The sequence below is a fragment of the Pterocles gutturalis genome, unplaced genomic scaffold (assembly GCF_000699245.1).
Source record: "Pterocles gutturalis isolate BGI_N339 unplaced genomic scaffold, ASM69924v1 scaffold25, whole genome shotgun sequence".
Classification (NCBI taxonomy): domain Eukaryota; kingdom Metazoa; phylum Chordata; class Aves; order Pterocliformes; family Pteroclidae; genus Pterocles; species Pterocles gutturalis.
In genome coordinates, this window is record NW_010137920.1 from 16,734 (window position 1) to 40,334 (window position 23,601).

Here is a 23,601-nt window from a genome sequence, read left to right on the forward strand (position 1 = left end):
CACAGCACTTGGGTGGGGATTCAGTCCTGAAACACCAGTTGAAGATGAAATGCCAGCTCCGAGAGAAATTTCTGCCTTTTGTAAGCTGTCACAGCTGGTTACCCAATTTCCTCAGATACCTGCAGTTTGCATGAGAGACTACAGCAGCCAGGCAATTAGATATAAAAAAAAAAACACCAAACCTGCTTTGCATCTCTATTATTTAGCTCAATATATAATTACTATGTTAGGAATGCATAACTTTTAAGTGTGTTTTATGTCTAGTTTGTTATGGGGAAAACTGTGCCTTCTGAATCCATCCCATCGGGGTAGTGATGATGTATTTCAGATGTACAGGAACAGGAGGAATTCTGAATTGGAGAGGGATACAACATCCAGGCAGGTGCAGACATAATTTTAAAAGGGTGAGCAATAATCTGAAGGGCTTCCATTTGCAATATACCCAGAAGGTAGCTCCAGAAGCCAGCATTCGGAGGTGGGAGGAAGCCACGGCCAACTTGTGCTGCCCCTGTTACGCGGAACAGATCACCAACCACCCCGAGCAGCTCTCCCTGCATCAGACTTGATTTAGGGAACAAGACTGTCGCTCTCCAAACCTAAAAAGAAATTGGTATTACAAGTACGGGGAATTATTCTTCTGCCTTAAGTGAATAATGATTTAAAAGGGATCTTTTTACTTTTTTAAGCCAGAGGACTTTAGGACTAAGTTTAGGTTACTCCAGAAGAAAATAATTAAGGAAATAAGGACTGAAGCAAAAGGCATTAAGGTAGCACTTAATCACTATCACATATCTTTATATAGTTTCCTTGGTTATAGAACTTTTTTTTTTTAAGAATATATTTAGTGGTTACATGCTTTTTGCAGATTTCAACTAAAGATCTTGCATTGTCATATCTATCTATCTCTATGTCAAATGGCTTTTAAATAAAGGCAGCTTCAGTCCAAAACAGCAGAAAGTATCACGGAAGCTCAACAGTTCCAAAAAGATCAATGCTGACCTAGCGCAGCTCCATTCATTTCAGGAGAAACAGGCTAACAGCGAATGTTTTTTAAGACAATCCCAGCCATGTGTGCTGTGGCTAATTCAAGTCTTCAGAATTGTGTACAGCTACCAATGGAATCAAGCTGAACCAGTGTCTAGGTAAGTTAGTGTTTCAGACCCACTCCTATCTGCCTTTTTAAAGGTGAAAAAAATTTCTAGCAAAACATCTGATTTTATATTAAAAAAAGCAGATTACAGCCACAGAAACAAAGATCAGCTACGAAATACAAAGTTACTTGGAAAAAAGCTTATCCTAAAGCCTTTAAGCAGTTTTAGCAGCTATAAATGATCTAAACGATGCAAAGTTTCGTAGTGTGATGGCCTCTTAATCTGCAGCAGCTACCTGATATGTTAGATCACCTTAACTTCTGCTTTTGATGTTTCACAAAACACATAGTAAGAGCACGAGAGGAAAAAGCACGCCAGGTGCAGCAGAAATATTTCGTTGAGCTGCAGATGACGTGCTGCTCTTGCACCCTAGCGATGCTGTGAACCTGTCCAAGTGTACAAAACCAGCCAGTGCAGTCCAAAGTTTCAAGAGGGCAGCTTGGCTCTAGTTAAAAGCACAGCTCTGAGCCACTGTTTTGCAAGTAAACACCTCCACCAACTACTTAACTTTTTTGTTTTCCAGGTAGAATTAAAAAAAAGTTGTTATTCCATAGGAGATATTTGTCCACGAGGGACAATTCCACCTGAAGTTCATGACCGAAACATTAGCAGCAGAGTCCCTACTTCAGTTTGGTATTGCACTGAAATTTCTTGCTCTGGTTTGATATTTAACTTACTGCTCCCAAGGCAATGCTTAACACAAAAAACCAAGTGTTAGATGTGAATCACAGAGATTGGTAGAACCTGTAGTTAGATTATACCATTCTCTAGTTTTTCTAAGAAACTAAAGAACTAAGCTGCCTTACTTTTGGAGAGAAAAGTTGCTTCAGACAAAATGCCTTTACCTATCTATACATAACTTCATATTTTAATCCTGATGAGTGTTTAGAGAGCTCAACAAAACCAGAAAAAGTCCAAAATAAATTTGAAACATCCCATCTCTTGGACCCTCCTGGTCAACCATGCAGTTGGGTTCAGCTAAGAGTTCCAGCTTCTGCTGACATTGTACGCAACTTCGAGACAGAAAAGCTGCCAAAAGAGGACACTGTGTCCAGCTGTGTATGTCTTCTGTAAACAAAACAAAAAAATATCCCTTCCAAAAAACAGAGAGGTACATAGTGTGAAGGTTTCAGCAGTGGGAGGACTGAGGGTCAGCTGTACCCCAATTGCTCTGCAATTCATGCACTTTCCATGTTTAGTCTTTAACGTAAAGGGGACTGGAAAGACCTGAGGCAAAGCCCTGCCAGCTCACGCGTTCTCCTGCATCCTATCATCTGTTTCCATCTCTGCTAGCTGCCTCCTCAATGCGTTAACCTTTGCCTGAAGTTCCTTGTTGTAGTTTATAATGTTGATCATTTCTTCATGGGCTTCGTCTAGGAACTTGGAAGGTCTGTTCCATCGAAGAAAGACACCTGAAAGCCCAGAGGCAGCACAAGTCAGAAGGGTTTCTTGTTACAAAGAGGAAACATTATTCATATTCCATCAACTCTCAAGCAATGTACATACAGTTTGTGCATTTTTTCCTTACCCTCTCCCCTAAATAGCATTTAGAAATACTGACCCTCTTCTCTGAGTTCACTATTCTATTAAACAAGGTTAAGAAAAAAAAATAGGGATTTTCATTCCTTTTTTCCTCATATACTGATCAGACCATGTTCAGTCTCCACCCTGGTCAACATGGTCAGTAACGAAGAAAGGGAAGTTTTAGCTGATAATAGAACAAAAGCCTGAAGACTGCTGAACATCTATAGATTAGGCTATATCCCTGCAGAAACACTGTGCTAAGAAGTTAAATGGTCCTAGGAAGGATCCCTGGCAAAGATCAGCATGTCACCAAACTTCAGAAGGAGAAAGTATTATGCCTCTGGGAATGGTACGTGCCAAAAGTATTTTTGGAAGAGATTTAAAAGGGCGTGAGATCACCATCAGCTGAGACAGACTAAGCACAGAGCAAAGACAACAGGAGTGAGCACTTAAGAAGCTGAACCAGTAGCCACAGAACAGATATTGCCTGTAACAGAGAAAGCAAGCCCAGTTTACCTTCCCAGAGCTGCAGGCTCTGCGGGGCGACGGAGGGCCAGATGACAAGGCTGTTGGCCTCAAAAAGAGGATTCTGGAATTTGCTCAGCTCTTCAGACCTGTTCACCCAGGACCACAGGGACATAGTCTTCTGTGGCAGCTTCAGTTTAAACCTAACAAATGCATAGGAACAAGTTAGTTTTCACTTTTATACTGCAAAGACTCATTTTGTTTTGTCAGAACCCCACTGACCAGAATGCCAGCAGCTTTCCCATGTGCTACTAGCCCAGACAATTCAGGCTAATCCCTTCAACACCTCTCACCAATGCAGCACAGGGTGTAAACCTAAAGCACCTTACTCAACCTGGCCAATTACAATTTGTTTGTTGGAGAGATGGGGAAATAAGTTGGGTGAAAGTTAGCCGTCTTCTCCCTAAAGCTGTTCCACTGCCAGGTTTTGAAAGGGATTGAACTCCCGTGTTAGGATGGAGCTGGGCGGTGCAGTCTGCATCAAGACAGGATCATACTGCAGTTCTCGGAGTACATGAAAGCAGTATTATTGCTGGAATTGTGCAATGGGCACGTCTGATTAGGTCCCTCTGGTGGCAGGAAGCATCTGAACACAGAGAGGAAGCAGTGCTGTTTTCCTGGGTCAAACCCACCTCCAGGAGTTACACAGGGGGTCTCTGTTCCTTACCTTCTGCCAAACCTTATTCTGCATTCACCAGCAAACTGAACTGCCATTATACAGGGGGTCTCTGTTCCTTACGTTCTGCCAAACCTCATTCTGCATTCACCAGCAAACTGAACTGCCACCCAGGCAGGAGAAGTGCTGTCCCTGTGACCAGTTCAGCAGCCCCGCAGAAAACAGAAGAGTCTCTTCTAAGCAGAGATTACTTTAAGAGCAGGGAGGTTTACAGGAAGTTTAAAATTGCTCTTCTGATCTGTAATATCACCTCTGTTTTTCCTTTCTACTCATTCAGTGGTCTTCAGTGAAGGAGGAGACCATCAGATGTGGTCTGATGAAGCAAAGCCTTCCTTTCAGGGGGCATCAGGACCACCAAGCTCCAGTCATGTTCCTCCCTGACAGTTAAAGTAAGAACCAGGCTTTCCAGCTCTGGCCTCTGACTGCCTTGACCTTCTCCTCCAGACCTGTGCGGACAAGTTTGCCTCCCACAGCTGTGACTCACATCACTGTTGGACTCTGTTTATGCTTTTAGGGGAAGTTTCTACATAGAAGACTGTATAAACTGGTGACGTGTAGAGATTTTTCAAGGCCACACAGGGAAACAGAAAAGACAGTCTAAGGTATTGGCTGGGACTTGGAGAAAACTAACTCACACTGTCCAAGCCACAGATTGCTTCAGTCACAGTGTCCCACTCATAAGAGGGACAAGCACCCTACCATTGCAGCAGACTAACAGAACTGCAACAAGAGACGCTCACCTGTGCTAGGGGAGACCACACAAGCACCCTCATCCTTTTTCAGACCAAGAGACTTTTTTATTTTTGTCAGATACAGCTGATATTTAACGGGTTCAAAGCAAGCATCCTTACCAACCTTTCATTTTCATTGTTTCCCAGGAAAGTCCCAAACTGTGAAGCATAAGCGTGTTCAAAGAGCATAATGAGGAAGTGTTCGTTGAATTCAAAAGAGCAAGGGAACTGACGAAGGATTTGCCACACACAGTCCAAAAAGAGGAGAAACACCGGAGCCTCCCATTTCTGCTTGCTGTTTGAATAGGCTGACTGGGCACAGCGCTGCTGAAAAGGGTGACCAGCCTGTACATAAGAAAAAGAGTAACGGGATGCGAGTACACATGGCAAAAAGACTTCAAAGCTAGTTCTGTCCACGCAGCTATGCCATTACTACTCTTTTCTACAACTGTAATTTCATCAAGCATCCAGTAAGAAATTGCTAGCAACCATGACCAGCTTTGCTGCTATTTTCAGGCTATGTAAATAGCCCTGTGTCTGATCACTTTACCAGTAACAAACTGGTGCAGGTGCACCAGAGGACCAGGCTGAGGACATTAGCTGCAGAAGGACAAGGAGCAGAACTAAGGTTTTGTGGTTTAGTCTGAATAATACTCTCTAAAAAGATGTTCACCCTGAGCACACAAACCAGGCAGTTTCCCAAAACCAAAAATCTACAATGAGAGGCAGAGGCCCCATGGAGAGACAGAGGTACAAATGACGCTGTGATGATGTTGCTCTTAGGACAAAGACTGTTCACCCCAAGAAAAGCTGCAACAAGGCCCAACCTGTTTGCTGCCTCCCAGGCTGTTTCTCAATACAGTTGTCACTGGAATAGATTGTCATTTTGTCCATAGGCATTTCTTACCTGCAGCCACTCCCTCACAACAAGAGATTCAAAGCCACGGATGGTCCTGCACCTTGGATCCAAGATGATCTGCGCCAGAGAAGTTACCTGGAGTGTTGAGTCAGTTCCTTCAGTCCCATGGACTAACACTGATGCACCTTCCCTGTGAAAAAGGTGGAAAGGAATAAGAGTGTGAATTAGGAAAACACATTCTAAGGACTTACGTGTCCCCGTGGATGCCACTACATCCCATGGACACCAGTGTCGCTACCCTGACAACGCTGAGGTTTTGCTGGCTCTTCACTCCTCCTTCCCACCCCACACGGAAGCATACCACCTTCTCTACCCTGGATCCTCAGCAGCACTAACTTGAACTCTATATCACTTAAGGCTTAGTTTCTTGCTAAGCATTCTGGAAATCCAGAACCTCTGCCATGTTGATGGAAGATGTGCAGCAAAATCTCTTGTGGTTCTCACTATTTTGAATTGGTTCCCCTTTGAGCTGTAGCACGGAAATGCATCTCACAATTTGCTTTTTCATTTATTGTTTTGCCAAGTACTCTGAAATCTTCCCATAAGCACTGCAATAGACATACCATCCACCCAGACGCTCTGCAAAACAATACTATGAGGTTCTTGCTCAAACCTGAGCTTAATTGTATTTGGTCAGGAGAAAGAAAGAAACAGCAGAGCTTGGCCTCCAGAAAGGCAGAAGAGCTAGTGTGCTGAGCAAGGAAGCTTGTCAAAGAGCCAAGCACAAAGGCTTCTCACTCCCCAGCCAGTGCAAGTGAATCAGCAGAACAATCTGAGGAGCTCAGCACCCGGGACATGAAGGTTTTGCACATTGCTAAGGGCCCACACGCTGTCACTCCCCACATTCCAGCAAGGACTGTCCAGGACAGCCGATTCCCTCTCCTCTTTCTCCATCCTAGGCTGTGTTTGGATACAATATCAGAATCTCATCCACAAGCCATACCATCTGCATGGTATTAAATGGCATCCATACTCTTCCCAAACCTTGACCTGATGCCTCACTTCTACCAACATCCTTACACTCAGAAAGGAAATTAACTGCAGGTTGTACTCCTTTATGTGCAGAGACACAACCTGAGCAGCAAAGCATGGGTAAGAAAGATCAATCTACCAAGCAAGCAACCCTGCACACATACCTTCTGAAGTGAAAAGCATAAATATCTATACCTTGAACACTGCAATATCTTGGTCTATAGTCCTACCTCTAAAACAAACCCACTGCCTTTACAGTATATATAATCTTCAGATATTTTCTCTTATCCTTCCCCAGGCAGGAGCAAAGAGGCTGCTTAACAGCCAAAGGCTGACTGCAGCCTGTGCACTCCTCAAAGTGGGGCACACCAGGATAACGCTAGTTTCACCTTTCATCTTTCAGGCCCCAGACCTTTTAAGACACTGCAAGATCCGTCCCAGCCATTCCCTCCCCATCCTTCTCAGCTCAGCTGTGATCTCCAGGTTCTGGATGAGGCAGGCCAGGCATCAAGGCTGAGCTGGCCTCCCGTAGCTCCAGGCAAACCAAAAAAGCAAAGCTGAGGTTAAAAAGGATGAAATTGTCCACTGTCCCAACAAGCCAGAAGAGGCTTGTCACCAATTTTCTCATTATACACACGCGAGAAAGAATTACAGATAAAGCTATTGATCAAGAGCAATCCTTTCCTGGCACAGTCAGTAACCAAACAGGCACCGTCAGTGCTTTTAAAAAGCAGAGCAGGTCGTACTTTAATGCAGTAATGCTGTTTTACCAATGAGACTGCATTTCAGCCTACTTGTCTATCTGTATAACACACTCCCTAGCTGGTATGAAAAACTAGGTTTTTCCCTAGTTTTGAGAAGGGCTTTCTGCTCTCAGAGCCACAAAAAAAAAATCACATTTAGATCCCTGCATTTAGTCTTACAAAGCCTGGCACCTGATACCTAGGTTGTTGCTCTCCAGCAGCCTGAGGTCTGAAGACAAGTTAGCCAAGTCAGCAGCATTTATTAAAGAAATGTCAGGTTAAGAGAGGTCACAAGCACTTATCAGGGATGAACAGAATTGCTCAGATAGGACTATGGGGATAAAGATTTCAGAGGAAAAAAACACTGGCCCAATTCCTGAAGAAAACAAGGAAATGTCTTTGTTTTAATCTCTAGAAGCAAGGTGGAATATTAGAAGCTTTCAGGTGAAAAAAATAGGATTTTTTTTTAAAGACTCTGTGTTCTTACTACAAACAGCATTTCAGATGGGCACATTTTAACCACCTGAACTAGATGATCTACTACCTATTCTTAGTAAAGACATCCTCCCTCAGGCTTGTACTTCTAAAAACACAAGCGTGATTTACTGGAGGAACACTCCTTTAACCATGGTGAACCAGTATCTTGCGTGGGTACAAGCAAGCCAGTTCACAGCAGCCATTTACTAATACTTTAAGTGGAAAAAGAGGTATTTAATAAGGTAACCTGTGAATGAGAAACTCAAGGCTTTCTGAAAAAGCTTTACCGATCAATACACTGAGCAGCTAGACAAGCTGCAGTTAGTATCTCCTTGATGTGAGTCAGCCAGTTGGAAGCTTCCAGTTTACTGAGCCAGCGGTCCATATTGTGCGACTGGTCGTTACAAGCTTCCACGAGTTTGATGAGGCTTTCTTGCAGAATATTAAACCTTTGGGAAAAGCAAAATATTATTGAAAACATAAGCAGTAACGTAGCAACCAGGACAACATACTTCCAGAAATACACTGAGCTCAAAATAAAGCATTTTGAAATAACTGTATATAAATCATAAAGTTATTTTCTCTGTATTACACCAGAGGTTTTGGAGGAGTTTTAACCTGAAGAGCTGCAACAGCCATCTGAAAGCCATCCATCACAAGGATACAACTCCACCGTAACACAGAAAATTTTCAACTAGACTCAACTTCAACGCAGAACCACACTAAGATTAACTTGGTGAATTTCTTAAAAACGTAGGAAAAATGGTGGGGCGGAGAGAACACATTTTGTATCACTTCTGCATTTGTTGCATTACACCCTCAAACCCTGGAAAGCCGGTGTTCAGCACGCAGCTGATAAAACCAGATGCTTCTCTGGTCTTGTTTCACATATGCCTTCCAGGGGCACCGAACTACTGATGGATTAAACAGCACTTAATGCCGATTCCAGCGTGTGCTCAGGTCTAACACAGGATGCAGCTAGCAGATCAGATCTCTGAAAGACTTACAAAGCCAAATTATAATAGCACAAGATATTTAGTCTTTACATATTGTGGTTTATTCATTCCTCTCTATCTGATGCTTATGTCCACCTGTAAAATACTCAATATCAAATTTAAGACCACATAAAAACTTTAGAAGAAGAAACAGATAGTTCAAAGCAGCAGCCAGGAAATTCCTTGGATTAGCTCCTCAAGAGCTGAGCTACAGAGCAATCAGGGGAGCAACTGCTTTCCCGTAGCTCCAGTAACATGCCCATGTAGAAGGATTTCCCAAAACTAAGGCTTAAGAGCAGTTGGACAAGGCCACACTAAAAGTCTGTTTAACTTGGTAACTTGTCTCTAAATGACCAAACAATATTAGATGTCCAGAGAAAAGTACTGGATAAGAGGAGTGGGACTGCCACAGCGCAAATCCTCACTTTCAGAGACAGAGACAGCACAGGGAGATTGCCCGATGTCCAAAACCTGCAGCAGGTTGTTCAGAACAAGGAACCAAACACAGCTTTCCAAAGCCAGGTACCTTCATCACCCACATACCGTGATTTTGCCAAAAAAAGGAACATGACCTTGTTGACAGGAACCAGGATACACAGCCTCTTCTTACAGAAGCTAATATTTTACGGAGCTAGCATGGCTCTGCCAATGCAACCCTAAAGCCAAGCGCAGAGGAGAGCCTGTGTGGTTTCACCCACCTCTCAATACATTTGTGAATCCTCCTCCACTGGGGATAGTGCACTTCTTGTTCAAAGCCCCCTCCTTTGGCCCTGGCCTGCTGGGCGACATTCAAGGACCTCGTATCAATGATGTAGCCACGCTTGCCAGGCCGTAGCGTGGCGTTAATAAGCTTCTCATCTTCTTTACACCGTCTCCCGTTTGTACCTGTAAGAGGCTGGCTACTTCGCATCATGACCTGTGGAGACAACCATGAATCAGGCACTGGAAATGGATATACTTAAGGCTGAATCACTTGATCCTTTGTAGGGACTGAATTTATTTAAAAAACACACTAGAAATCCTTGAATTGAGCAGTCATTTGGCAGGCCACTTTCTAAATTACAGACATCTTCTTAGAGGCTTTATCCCTTTAATTATTCCTGTAGTACCATCTTTGTGAGCCATTCAGCTGGCTTCCTGCTTAGGGCTCCTTTATAAACCAACACTTTCAAGATGGTCACCTTTAAGGTCTCTTCCCCAGTCTGTTTTTAAAACACTCAAGTCATTCATGTGTTAAAGATGCCTATTAGGTACATCAAGAGGCTAGACTAAGTCTGCAGATTTATTAGCTGAGATTTCTCTTTAGTAAATGCCTTTCAATTCAGAAAGCATCCCAGCAGCACAAATAACTCAAACGTGAGGGCAGCCAGTCAGCAACCCCGGCTACGCTGGAGAACTCGAAGTCAGGAGAGCAACATGACAGACAGCATTACTGTCACAAGTTCAAGCACTCCCAGCCAAAAGCTATTATATTCCTCACGCTTGAAACATGCACAATTCGAAGAGATAATTGAATACATCTTCCTGCAATGGTTTTCATTCAAGCTGAGAAAAAGCAGAAAGTGTGACTATTATGAAAGTGGTGGATGGCTGATTTTAAAGCAAAGCAAAAAAAAAAAAGAAGGTATGACAAAGCCAGACTAGACATCCTCTAATTCAGGGCTTACAAATCTTGGCAACAGGAGGTGGGAACACCTTAGAGCATTTGACTCAGAAGCAGGGATCAAGTTTACAAGCTGCAGGTTGAACATCCTGACATCCTCAGAACTGGTTACATCAGCAAGAGGTACAAAGAATTACTCCACAATTTCAAAAAGTGCATTTCTTAATTATAGCCTATCAGTCACTCAATTAGGTTTTGGCTTGTTGACAGCTGGTAAAGTCTGCGCAACAGCAAGGATCTGCGACTCCCGAAACATGTTCTACTGACAGGCTCAGAGAACAGATTGTTCTGATCGCTCCTTCGACAGTTCCACAGCAGAAGCGGTGCTGGCTCTGGGAACACTCGCTGTCATCACGACTCTGTTACGAAGGAACCAGCCCACCACCCAGAGACAGGACAATGTGGTTTCTGCCATCCTTCCAGCATGAAGCCTTCTGGCAGACAAAGCAAGTAAAGGGTGCCAGCAGGGGCTTTTACATGTCTCATCTTGCTCTTAATGGCTGTGAGCAAGCTCATAACACACACACTCCCAAACAAGTGGATTAATGGCTATTTCTAGGATGGAGATTACTCATTCCTTCATCTCCAGAGGAGAGCCACAAAATTGGTCAGAAGGCTGGAGCACCTCCCCTATGAGGACAGGCTGAGAGAGTTGGGGTTGTTCAGCCTGGAGAAGAGAAGGCACCGGGGGACCTAACAGCAGCCTTCCAGTGCTGAAAGGGGGCTACAGGAGAGATGGGGAGGGACTCTATCAGGGGTGGAGTGAGAGGACAAGGGGTAACAGTATAAGCTGAAAGAGGGGAGATTTAGACTAGATATTAGGAAGAAATTTTTCCCAGTGAGGGTGGTGAGGCAGTGGCCCAGGTTGCCCAGAGAAGCTGTGGATGCCCCATCCCTGGAGGGGTTCAAGGCCAGGCTGGATGAGGCTTTGAGCAACCTGGGCTGGTGGGAGGTGTCCCTGCCCCTGGCAGGGGGGGGGGACTGAAAGATCTCTAAGGGTCCATCCAACCCAAACCATTCTGTGATTCTATGATCCAGAACCAGTTTCACTGCAAACACTTCATAAGTTGGAAAATAAAAGGAGTGAACATCTCATGAACTGTCTTAAGTCTAGAGCACAAGTTGTTTTTTTTTTTCATTAAATTAACAGATCCACACACTTCCTTCAGGTACAACCATTACACAAAAGCATCTTACCATCCCATTCTTCTTATGGTAATAGCTGAGGACTGGGAAGCGACTGCCGTGGCGAAACATAGCAACTTTGCGAAGCGCTTCGTCATCGATGGATTTGGGGACAATGACAACTGGAGGGTAGGAGGGACAGACAGAGAATTCCTTATTGATGCAGCTTAGACGCCATTCATCTGTCTGAAATAGATAAGAACATGTAGGCTTTGGGTCAAAAACCAGAATAACAGCATAATATACTGGGGAAGAGAAACTTCTGTATTCGGAATAAAGCACGCACAGAGCGATATTGGTGATCTATTCCATTTGCAGCACAGATAAAAGCTCAGTTGTCACTATTGGCATAATCACTTTTGTTCATCCAGGAATCTGGACCTTCTCTAACAGCATAATTACACTCATCAGTCAGATCAAATCCAGCACTGTATCCTGTCTCTAACAGAAATGTGGCAAAAGAGATGCTATTCAAGAAAAACAAACAAGCCTGGCCACTGTCTGCAGTGCACTCCTCATCCCCTGCCTCTCAAATGTTGTATTACAGATATTAGAAGGTATATCTCTGCCTAGTCCTTTTACTGTCTCTTTATATGTCTGCTGACGAATTAATTTTTTTTCCCCACAGCTCTTGATACTGCCTGCAATCACAGTATCTTGTTGCAGCAGCTCCCAGAAGCTCATTATCCAGCAGATAAAGCTCGTAGGCAACGGATGAAATCATCAGGCGACTCTGGTTCTTCAGGTGCAAGATTTGTTGAACAAGAGTTCCCTGTCTGGTCTACCCACATCCTCAACAAAGAGCACAAAATACATCCACGTGGTCAGAAATGAGTGATTGTGGCTTTTAATTATTTCACAGACACAGCAGACAACATAACTTACTGCACTTGTAGATAGCTTTAATCTCACTGGGAGGAAGAGGATGGTATGTCTCTCTCGGGGAGACCCCAGAACAGCAATGTATTCCTACATCAGCAGATTTAGGGAAAAAAGGTTGATTTAAACGGAGGTAATATGGGCTCAAACCTCTATCTGTGCTGAGAGCAGAGTTAGGAACACTGTCCACAAGACAAAGTTAGCCAAGAAAGGCAAAAATGTCCACCATCTCCAGGTGATGAAGCTACTTTGAAGTTAAAATTGCAATTTAAACTGTTCCTCCACAAGCACCTCCTGGAACCAGCGCAGCATCTAAGCACAAAGGTCTCATCATGAACTCCTCTTATATAAATTTTCAGCTTCCAACAGCCAAAACGCTTGTGAAAGAAGCACTGAATATTGGCAGCCTGCACCCGAGCAGGCACTTGGCACAAGAGCTCAGCCTACCTGATACTGAGGGTCAGACACAGGACTTGGCTCCATCTCAGGCAAAACCAAAGGACAACGAGTGGCCTCGCTGACAAAGAGCCCTCACTTACCGAAATCCAGGCTGGAAGAGCTGCCACTGCCCTAACTGCAGCCCTGGACAAGCCCAGCCTTCATGGAGGGGTTGCTGCTTCTGGGCTGGTAGCACACCACTGCCTCCTTTGTTAAGGACACCATCCACGTACATCAAGTGGCCAGGAGGTATATATTTTCCCCTGGGGACACGCAGCAGAACCTTGCTGAAAGTTCGGCAGGGAACCAAGCTCATGGTCCCCAACAGCATGACAGTGGCTTGGCGAGGCTGCCTCTTCAGTCAGCGCATTCTTATCCTGTGTTCCTTTTGGCCAACAAAACCTGCTGGCAGAAGCCTTGATGGGGAAAACAACCCAGAAGCCTCTACAACATGTTTTGATTTTAGATTTTGAAATGTAGCAGTAGAATGGCAGTCAAATTTGCCTGGAAGAGCTCCAGACACAAAGAAGTCAAAATGAAATATAAAAACCTTTTGAGGAGGAACAGGCAGCTGCTATCAAGGTATTTTTTTTATTTTTAGTCCCTACACACTGACATTACATGTGTGAGACAGCAAACAAGACCTTAAGTAACTCCTGAGCTGAGGCATTTTCGGTACAGACTGGGAGGTGGCGTGTGCCACCGCAGCAGGCAGAGACCTCACGCAGATGCCATTAAAACCTCTGCTCATTTGTGCTCTAAAAGTTTCAGTTAGATAAAAAGTAGGAGGATAAAGCAGCTATTGCAGAAAGCAAGAGAAGAGCATGACAGTTAAATTAGGGAGTAACAGAACACACAAAAACCCACCTCAATTCAGGAAGGCTGGTTTAGTATCTGTTAATTACACAGCTCTGATCAGGAGTAGATCTCTCTTCCTCTTTCCTTCCTTCCAGAGGCTTACTACCTCTTGACTGGTACCTGGTTATAATCTGACTGGCTCACTGGTCCACTGGAAAATTAGGATCAATTTAGAAAGGTTTTCTAGAAATGAAGCCTTCCCATCAGCTGAAGAAGCTGATCTGATTCACAACATTATTTCAGCAGCAGCAGATCCAAGGCATGGCATGCGTGGAGTAGGAGACAGCAGAATTGTCCCTTTTGGGGGCAGCCTACGAAAAAGAACCCTAAAAAGCAGAGGTTCTCCCAGACGCAAAGTTAAATTGCCTCCGGCAATCACATCATAGGTGAAGATGAAAGAAAGCCTCGATCACATCAGGGAGGCTGCCTGGTCACAGCTCATGCTCTTAATGCACCAACAATGATTTTTTTCTTTTTAATAACTTTTGAGTGTATCTGTGTTAAATTACAGATTTCCTATGATGGAGTGCAATTTGTTTACAATGAAAAAAAACATGCATGGATATAGAATACAACTGATAAATACCTCACTGCCACACAGGATGTAGAAAAGGCAAACTCAGAACTCGGGGGAATGCTTTTTGAGACACTGGCTGTCACTGATATCACCAGTATGAACAGGAATGGAAGAGTATCAACCTGATTTATCTCCCACTTTGGTAACTACACTCTGCCCATAACCTCCTCTCCTCCCCATTTATAACACGAGAGGGATGATACTGTTGTGTCATCCAGTTATCATTTGCTGTTACATGGGAGGGAGGAGCACGGCAGCAATCAGCATCATTTGTCTTCTATAGCACAGAACATGTAGCTGCTTGTGCAGAGATCCAGTAACCTCTGCAATGCCAGCTTCAGATTGCTAAAATATACTCCAATGTGAACCAGATGAGAGTAAAACCAAACCATGAAAGTCCCTTCTTGGCTTTTGCTTGAGGTATGTCTGCAATTTGGAAGGAAAAATTGCCACCACTAACTAGAAAAGCAAGATAAGAACAATTCAACCATGTGCAGCAGTAGACGCAGATACACGAAGCAGTAAGGACTGCAGGGAAAGGGAAGAGGTGGACTTCAGATACTGCCAAATAAATATGCTGCATGAAACTCAGAGAAAGAACAAAGTTAACATCTACTTCTCCCAGCAAGAGATCTGTACTTTAAGGAACCAGAAAAAGTTAACTCCAGTTAAGGCTAAAAGCAGCAAAGGATTAGGGATTGAGCAGAAAGAAGAAAGGACTCCAAAGAAAAAAGTGACCAGAAGTATCTTCTTAAATACAGTCCAGGATTAACTTTTACATTTCCACTTTTCTTGTCCTCGTACTTGTTTAGGGATACTGATTTTTCAAATGTAACCATTATCCCTTCTCCCAAAATTTATAATTGCTATGAGTGGTCATTTTCCACAAATCAGTGTGAAACAATTCCAGCTCTACTAATAAGCCCTAAAAGAAGAGTCAAGAAACCAGCAGAGACCTTGAAGGATCCTGCAAAGCAGGAAAAAAAAGGAACAGACAGAAGGCAACAAGCCCTGTTAGTAACAGATTGTGTGTGGACAAGAAGCATAACAACAGATGCAGGCAAAGATTGATGCCTGTCTGATAAGAGCAAAAAATATGGGCTATCCACACCATCGCAAACAGAGCCCAAAATCAGAAAATTCAGGAGTTTTACAAGCAGCTCCTGGACAGTAGATAAAGTACAGCTAGCTGAACTGTCCAGAACCCTGAGCTCTTTCCTACAACAAAATAGAAAGGGGAAAAAAAGGAAATGAAGGAAGTGAATTTGGTGGCAATGAAATACCTACATGTTAATTACACTGTTACTGTATAAGCTTTTATTAAAGTTAAGTGAAGAGGAAACTGATTTTCCAAAGTTGCAGTATCCTGCAGTTGGAGAAGCTGGCAGAAGAGAAACTGCTCCACCCTCACCTATTACCTCTTCTCCGACTCCTCAGAAAAACACGAAACCCCTTGTGTGTACTGGAATTCCATTCAGCCACTCGCTACTCATGTGGTAGGTAGTACAGTGAAGAACACAAATTTTTTACACATTTCACCTGACATACCTAAAATACATCCAGATCTCATGGATGACCCCATGCTTCAAGCAAAAACACAACACACATCACCAAAAGCTGGATGAGCACACCTTAACCATCCTGTGCATCTTTTACTCCATGCGTATATTTGTCTGCAGTATCTTTAAAGTCTCACCTTGCAGTACAATAATTTGGAGCCTGAAGGCACTGTGGAGTTTTTGCTGTGACATTCAGTGAAATGTTGAGCTGATTTCTTCATATGACTTAATCCTCAGCTGAACTACTCTGTTGATATGTTGGATTTATCATGAAATAGATGTTTGACAAAAGCCCAGCTGACTCGTCCCGAGAAAACAAACAGGGAACACGCACACAGCAACAGCCATCGGCGAGTGGCAGCCTGCTGGAACTTGGTAACTGCTCCATCTTCTTAGGTCAAATGAATCATTTGTCTCAGCAGCTCTTCCCTTAACACCTTCCTGGACTAAACGCAAGAATGCTGTGATAGACAGGGACCCGGACAGGCTGGAGAGGTGGGCCTGTGGAAACCTCCGCAAGTTCAACAAGGCCAAGTGCAAGGTGCTGCATGTGGGTCAGGCAATCCCAAGGACAAACACAGGCTGGGAGGAGAGCAGATAGAGAGCAGCTCTGCCAAGAAAGACTTGGGGGAGCTGGCTGATGAGAAGCTGAACACGAGCCAGCAGTGTGCACTTTCAGCCCAGAAACCCCCCGTGTCCTGGGGCATCCCCAGCAGCGTGAGCAGCAGGGCGAGGGAGGGGATTGTCCCCCTCTGCTCCGCTCTGGTGAGACCCCCCCTGGGAGATACCCAGTGAAAGTACTTGCAGTCATACAGGGCCACAAAAACACCTGCAATCACAGGACCACAGAAACGATCAGTGGACTGGAGCACCTCCCGTCCAAGAGAGAGAGAGTTGGGGTTGTTCAGCCTGGAGAAGAGAAGGCTCCGGGGAGATCTTCCAGCACCTTCCAGTGCTGAAAGGGGGCTACAGGAGAGATGGGGGGCTCTGGATCAGGGGGTGCAGGGACAGGACGAGGGGGAATAGGTTTAAGCTGCAAGAGGGGAGATTGAGATGAGATGTGAGGAAGAAATGTTTTCCTGTGCGGGGGGTGAGGCAGTGGCCCAGGGTGCCCAGAGAAGCTGTGGATGCCCCATCCCTGGAGGGGTTCAAGGCCAGGCTGGATGAGGCTTTGGGCAACCTGGGCTGGTGGGAGGTGTCCCTGCCCATGGCAGGGGGTGGCACTGGATGGGCTGTAAGGTCCCTTCCAGCCCAAACCATTCTGGGATTCCATAGAAGCCTCCCTAACCCAGGAATTGAGCTGCAGGGGTAAAGCGCTCAAGTGCTTGCTATCAAATTCTAGGAGCAATGCTACATGACACTGTCAGATCTATGCAATGCAGTGAATTTTTTTTTTATCTTAACTTTTATAGTTTAACTTTGTCATTGTACAATGTGTCCATTTCAAAACAACTCCCTTGCAGCAGACAATTTTGGAATTAGTACATTATAGAGCTGCTGGGTGAGTGAAATGCTGTTTTTGACAAGCTGTTACCACACTGGGGAAGGTAAGGCATAACAGATCCAGATGGATGATTTACCAGAGTGGGAGGTAACCTTCTGAATTCCACTCATTTGACCAATTTTTTTTTTTTCTCCGATAAGTCATTTACTTGTTCTACCCTGTCACATAAAAAAGTTTAGTAACAGAACAAGAAATACTTGGTCAACAATATTTTCATCTGTAGTTCAGGAAAAGTCACTGAACATGGCTTTTGTCACCATTTCTTTAAAAAGGAGTTACATCTGAAGTTTCAGATTAAAAGCTAAGAATTAAATCAACAACTGTTAGACACGCACATATTAAAGAAATGAATTATTGGCCTTGAAGCGTAGCTCCATAAAGTAATTAGGTTTTTAAATGTAAGCTGTCCAAGGAGCACATGACCAGAAAGCCAAGAGATCCACAAATAAGCTATCAGTGAACTTTTAAACTCTGGGGAAAAAAAAGCAGCATATCAACAGATTCATGTTAGCACCTGCGTGCTGGTAAATACAACCACCAGAAGTGATTCAATTCCTGGAATCTAAAATAAGGATTTTCAGCTATACGTAGAAAGCAAAATGTGAACAGAAACAGACCTGTCTCCTGCAATCGTTCCCTAAGCTCTGCGGGATTTCCTTCAGTCCTGCTCTCACACTCCTCCCTTCTCACCAGCTAGCACTCCAGCTTCTGGGCTTTTGATTTTCATCAGAATGCCTGCAAGCTTGCTCTGCTGGGCTGGGAAAGCATCTGCTGCCCTGTGCCCAAAGAAGAGAGCACTCTGCTTACATCTGACTTTCCCAGATGAGATTAAAACCAAAACCGTGGTGCCAGTTACCACAGGAGGGCAGTTATATGTCTTGTGACAGTAGATGAAGATGAGATATGCAAGAGTACTCCAATTATGAGACAAAAATAGAAGGATTCCTGAACTCCTTTAATTTTCTAGTGATTTCATCAGATGAATCTGGTCAAGCTAATAATATTATTCAGTTATTAGTCATCAACAGGAAGTGATAAATGCTGCAGACAAAAGAAAAAAAATCAATTTCCTTTGATGCTGCATTAATGGATGTGGTCTCAGAAACCTACGATGATGCAGCAAGTGCACTTATATTTAATGTGAAACAAAGACTTGGAACACAGAGATGCTAACCCAAGGCACTGTTAAAAGAGGCTCCTGTAACCGAGCCAGTTCCCACTATGTCAAATCCACCTTTAGAAAATGAAGTTTGAATAACAGACACAACAGGCAATGCCACAAGAACAATTCCTACCCTGCAGGCACCAAAATAACATCAACGTGTGCTCACAGCACCTGGAAGAACACAATTGGAAATTCCCTGCTGTCTGAACACTCACAATATTTCCCCACCATGGACTAGAGCAAAGAGTATTTCAAATTTGGCATCTTGACTATTGTCATCTTCCCAGACAGCTCTGAAATCCTTAGCAATTTTTTATTTTTTTTTAAACTGCCTCATTTCAATTAAGGGCTTGACAAAGATTCATCCCACTCCACTTCAGAGGCAAAGTTAACTAGAACAAACCCAAGGCAAAGGTCCTGCGTTTGTTGTCACAATAAGGGGGTCTACATCCAAAGGACAAGAACATTTCCCATCTTCCTGTTGTCCCAGGTAACTTTCAAATAGGTCTCAAAACTCCATTTGCAGAACACAAGCACTAAAGAGGAATATTTAGCACAGAAACAGACACACCTGACGGAAATACAGGATTTCCACTCCAGACACTACTGACATTAATATTTCACCAATTACTTGCACAAGTACATCCAAGTGCTGTGAAAATCCTGAAGATCCAACTTACCATTGAACTGAGTAGCTCAAATTCTTGGTCAGGCAGAAAAGAGCGCCAGCCGTCTTCAATAATTTCAAACATGGGCCGGTAGAAGAAGGGATACATGAGAGTGACAGAATCCAAGGTGGAAAGCGCCTGTGCGGGCAAGGGAGATAAAAATCTATTTAACTAACTGCTATTTTATTCCAAAAAACAGAGCAAATATTGTTTTCCTCTAATATTGGCAATGCACACTTAAGCCACCCCAAAGTACGCAACCATTAAGCTCAAAATATGAAGTAACCCGCAGGGTAGCTTAACATAGACAAAAAAAGAAGCACCACAAACACAAGCAACTGATAACAGACAATCGAACTGCAACTGGGGATTTGTACAGGCAGTATTTCTGCAGGCTACACTATGTAACAGCACAGCCAAGGATGAGAAGATGCACACTAAACAGGTGTAACTAACGGGATATGTCCTATGAGATGCTCTCAACTCAAGAAGTCACTTAATGTTGTTTGAGGCACATGAAACTCAACCAGTCTGATTCAGTTTTGCGTCTTCATGCTCCAGCATAATGAAGCTGAGCTTAATTTTCCCAAATGCTATTGCAAGATACTTGATCAAGAAAAGAAGTGGGGGTTTGTTTGTTTTCTTAAAAAATAAAAATTTACAACCAGGCTCTTCTCTGTGACATCCAGTGACAGGACAAGGGGCAATGGGTTCAATCTGGAACACAGGAGGTTCCACTGGAATAGGAGGAAAAACTTCTTCACGGTGAGGGTGACAGAGCACTGGAACAGGCTGCCCAGAGAGGGTGTGGAGTCTCCTTCTCTGGAGACATTCAAAGCCCGCCTGGATGCGTTCTTGTGTGATCTGATCTAGGTGTCCTGCTCCGGCAGGGGGATTGGACTAGATGATCTTTCGAGGTCCCTTCCAATCTCTAACATTGTGATTCTGTGCAACAGCAATATTTAACAATTGAAAGGAAATATCCCACAATTCGCCCTCCAGAACAGCAATGAAAACCTTCATAACTGGCAAAAAAAAAAAGCTGTGAAGGTTGGGGTCTGATCAAGCCCTGAGAACACAGGTGCTATTTATCATGATGAATTCTTACCTCTATAGAGCTAGTGATGTTCAAACACTCCTCCATCCCAGGGATATCCAGCTGAATAATTCGCAGATCTTTGCATTTTATAATGATGGTACCCAATGAGCCCACAAACCTACAGCAAGACATGAAAAAGAAAGTCTCTTAAAAACAGGATCTTTCAAGGTATAACGAGAACGAGGTATTTTAGCTCTTCCCACAACGTATGCCTACAAGACATAATTCCTTTAGTAGTACTTTGCCTGCAATATCATCTTTCCAGTAAATAATTCAAAAAACCCAACCCCTCTAGTTGGTATTTGCAAGTTGACCTCCACTTTTCTTTTTTTAATTCCATCCTTGTGATATGGCAGCGAGTGGAATAAGTATTACAAGATGAAGAGGTTTCCCTCCTAGCTTTGCTTTAAAATATGAAAGAAAAGGTACGCTGAGGTATTTTCTGACAGTTTCAGCTCCAAGTTTCCAGTTTCATTAATGTGCTGAGACTTTGAAGATTGCTAAAAACATTTTAGTTGAGTTTAATTTTAATAATAACACTTCAGTCTGGCTACATCACACTCCTTTGTTTTTAACAAGAAAGTTTGGTTTCTGACACCTGCAGTCCCACAGAGACATTTGCTCTGCAGACCTCAGAAGTTAAGGTCTTATCACTGCTCATTAGAGTCCAAGTCAACCCAGAAAAAGCTCAACTTGACAAACCAAACACAGGTCACAGACCTCCTCTCCAGTCTTCCTACCTATGGGAAAGGGAAAGAAGGATGATGCCTGAACAGAAACGGAATGTTTTCTTTACTTAGACCACGCACACACAAGGGCAGATAATCCTCCACAAGCAGACCTGCTGCAAAGCTTTGGGTTGCTTCACCTGTGCTACAAAAAGGTGCCTGTAATTAATTTTAGAATTATTATTACAGCTTTTCTGTGCAGACAAAGGTTGACATGCAGAACCAATTCTAATTTGGGTAGTGGTGAAGGAAGAGCTACAGGCGTTTTGACAGGCAAGTTCTGCAGCTCCAGCAGAGACAGCCCGTGCGGCGCTTGCCCTCGCTGCTGCGCTATTTCACGGATCTCCAGCGTAGTAACACAGTGCAGCTACAAAGCATCACCAGGGCTGCGTCTCCTTTCCACGTTTCTTTAAGAAAAAATAAAGACCACAGGAGATCACGAGAGACTGTTCCACTCCTCAACAAACTCTACAGGTCATATTTAAGTTGCCTAAAAAGAACATTTAAGAAGTGGTTTGATGACCACCTGATAATTAGGGAAAACACTGTTTTGTACGAAAGACACTCGTATCGTGAAAGAGGGAGAACAGATCTGGTACAATGTCACAGTTGTTGTGCACTAACAACCTGAAGCAGTGCCAAACCAGACCTTTCTACAACCTTTACTGGTTTAAGAGCCTTGTTATTCCATTCTCTCCAGCACCGTGAACATACTTTTCTCCTTTCATATGGCAGAGTTTCATTTCAGTTACAATCACAGAAGGAGATGTCTCCTCTAGAGACCTTGTAGAAACTAGGGCTGGCAATAAAGGCTGGGAGTATCTGCAGACATAGCTAGCTGTTATAAATCATATACTGAGCTAGCAATGCACTACTTCTTCGCCATAACTTCAAATGTTCCTTGCTCATCTGGTACTAACTTACATTGTAACTGCAACTAAGCTCATTAAAAATAAAAAAAAAAGGAAAGAAAAGCTTGTCCGTAATGATTTTCAGAACAGAGCCATCGCTGGTTTTGTACAAGCAGTAAGGAGGGCGAGGGCAAACTGCCCCGATGACTGAGCAGCACTAGATGGGAACAGATCTCCTGAGGTTTCCACCACTCTGTTCCTCTCCACCCTCAGGCCACGATGCTGCATTTCGCAGAAACACTCTGAGAAATAAGGAACATGGGAACAAACTTAATCAGCGTCTGTACTTCACCCATTCTCAGATTCTGAGGCAACCTGATGTTTTTAATTTGCTGCTGCTTGATTGTTCCAGTTTTGCTGGCAGCAAGGAAATCTGTCTTCCAGGTTGCTTTAAAAGGCAAGGAAAACAGAGGATTGGCTTTGTAACTAACAAAAAAAAATATTATGAGCAAACTGAAAAAAAAGGACCAAGGTAAAGAACCAGAAAGCAATGACCAAGCGAGATGGGACTGCCACTCAACAAGGGAAGCATGATGGGGCAACAGTATGTGTAAAGCAGATGGAAGGAACGGTAAGAAGATTCATCTCTGAAGTCCCTGTAACAAAAAGGCAAGAAAAAACTGGAGTGCAGCAGCTACAACTCAGCTTTACCACATTGTTCCCACAAGGAGTATGCTGTTAAAGCATTATTGATTTCCGTAAGCAGCTGGAGGAGTGAGGGCACGAAGATGTTGAGCAGTAGGAGACTGATCTGGGGCTGAGAAAGTCTGGAGTACAGTTCTGCCATCAGTTTTTCTGGGTGACCCAAGGCAAATCACTTCATCAGTGCCTCAGCTTCCATCTCTATCGAACAGGGGTAAAGATGTATCCTTTATAAAGTGTTTCGAAAGCTACTGATGAAATCCACTGAACAATTAACAAAAAGCACTGCTGAAAAAGGCATTTAAACATAAAAATTCCAACTCTATGTGTCGTGGGTTAACCCACCACACTATGACAAAAAAAAAAAATTATCTTGAAACCCAACAGTCAAATATCGATTTCAAAACAGAATGAGAATCAACCTGCCCATGCCAATATCCTGCCCCATGCTCTAGGGGACTGTCCTGTCTCCTCTCCAGACCTGGATTTGAAAAGGCTGAGGTGCAAACTAACTGCTTTCCAGCCCATAATGAGACACACACAAGGCGGTACAGGCAGGCAGGGAAACGAGGAGGCATACCTTTTCTCAATCGAATCAATGTTGGAGTGCAGCAGCCACAGCTCCTCGGCGTTATCTTGCCGTCGCGAAGAAAAAATGAGATGATGGCCGGTCAAGCAGAGAGTCCCCTCCACGGGCAGGTAGAAGGGGCGGTGCAGGACAACGTTATCCGCCCGAGGGGTCTTGATCAGCTCCGCAAACTCCATACCTGCCTACAGCAAAGGCAGCGGGCCCGGGGAGGCCTTTCCCACAGAAACCTGCTGGGGAAGCAGGGGCAGAACCTCACCAAGAGGGATGGGATGGGGAGAGCCTGGGGATGGCCTAGAACCGGGGGGAGCCCTGGGGGAGGCCACCGAAGGCGGGCAGGGGCATAACCCAAGGGGGGAGGCAGGGAACGCTGGAAACAGCCCGATTGTAGGGGGGAGAAAGAAGGGAGGAGCTGGGGGACACCAC

General features: G+C 44.0%; 1 protein-coding gene across 1 annotated transcript; it reads right to left on the reverse strand.

The window, feature by feature from the left end:
* Positions 1 to 2,330: 2,330 nt before the first annotated feature.
* MTMR9 (myotubularin related protein 9) lies at positions 2,331 to 23,384 on the reverse strand. Its single transcript, XM_010082748.1, has 10 exons — positions 23,170 to 23,384; positions 20,318 to 20,426; positions 19,222 to 19,347; positions 11,574 to 11,747; positions 9,412 to 9,629; positions 8,006 to 8,167; positions 5,515 to 5,656; positions 4,732 to 4,952; positions 3,192 to 3,343; positions 2,331 to 2,563 (listed from the first exon to the last, which is right to left on the reverse strand). Exons 1-10 carry the CDS (start codon positions 23,352 to 23,354, stop codon positions 2,400 to 2,402), a joined length of 1,653 nt encoding a protein of 550 aa, XP_010081050.1. The 5' UTR covers positions 23,355 to 23,384; the 3' UTR covers positions 2,331 to 2,399.
* Between the last annotated feature and the right edge of the window lie 217 nt (positions 23,385 to 23,601).

Excerpts from the sequence above, each read along its gene's own strand:
- MTMR9 (XM_010082748.1), bottom strand. The coding sequence starts at position 23,354 with ATGGAGTTTGCGGAGCTGATCAAGACCCCTCGGGCGGATAACGTTGTC. Across the intron at positions 20,427-23,169 it reads ATTGATTCGATTGAGAAAAG|GTTTGTGGGCTCATTGGGTA; the intron begins GTATGCCTCCTC and ends GTCTTGCTGTAG. Across the intron at positions 2,564-3,191 it reads GAGCCTGCAGCTCTGGGAAG|GTGTCTTTCTTCGATGGAAC; the intron begins GTAAACTGGGCT and ends CTGGGCTTTCAG.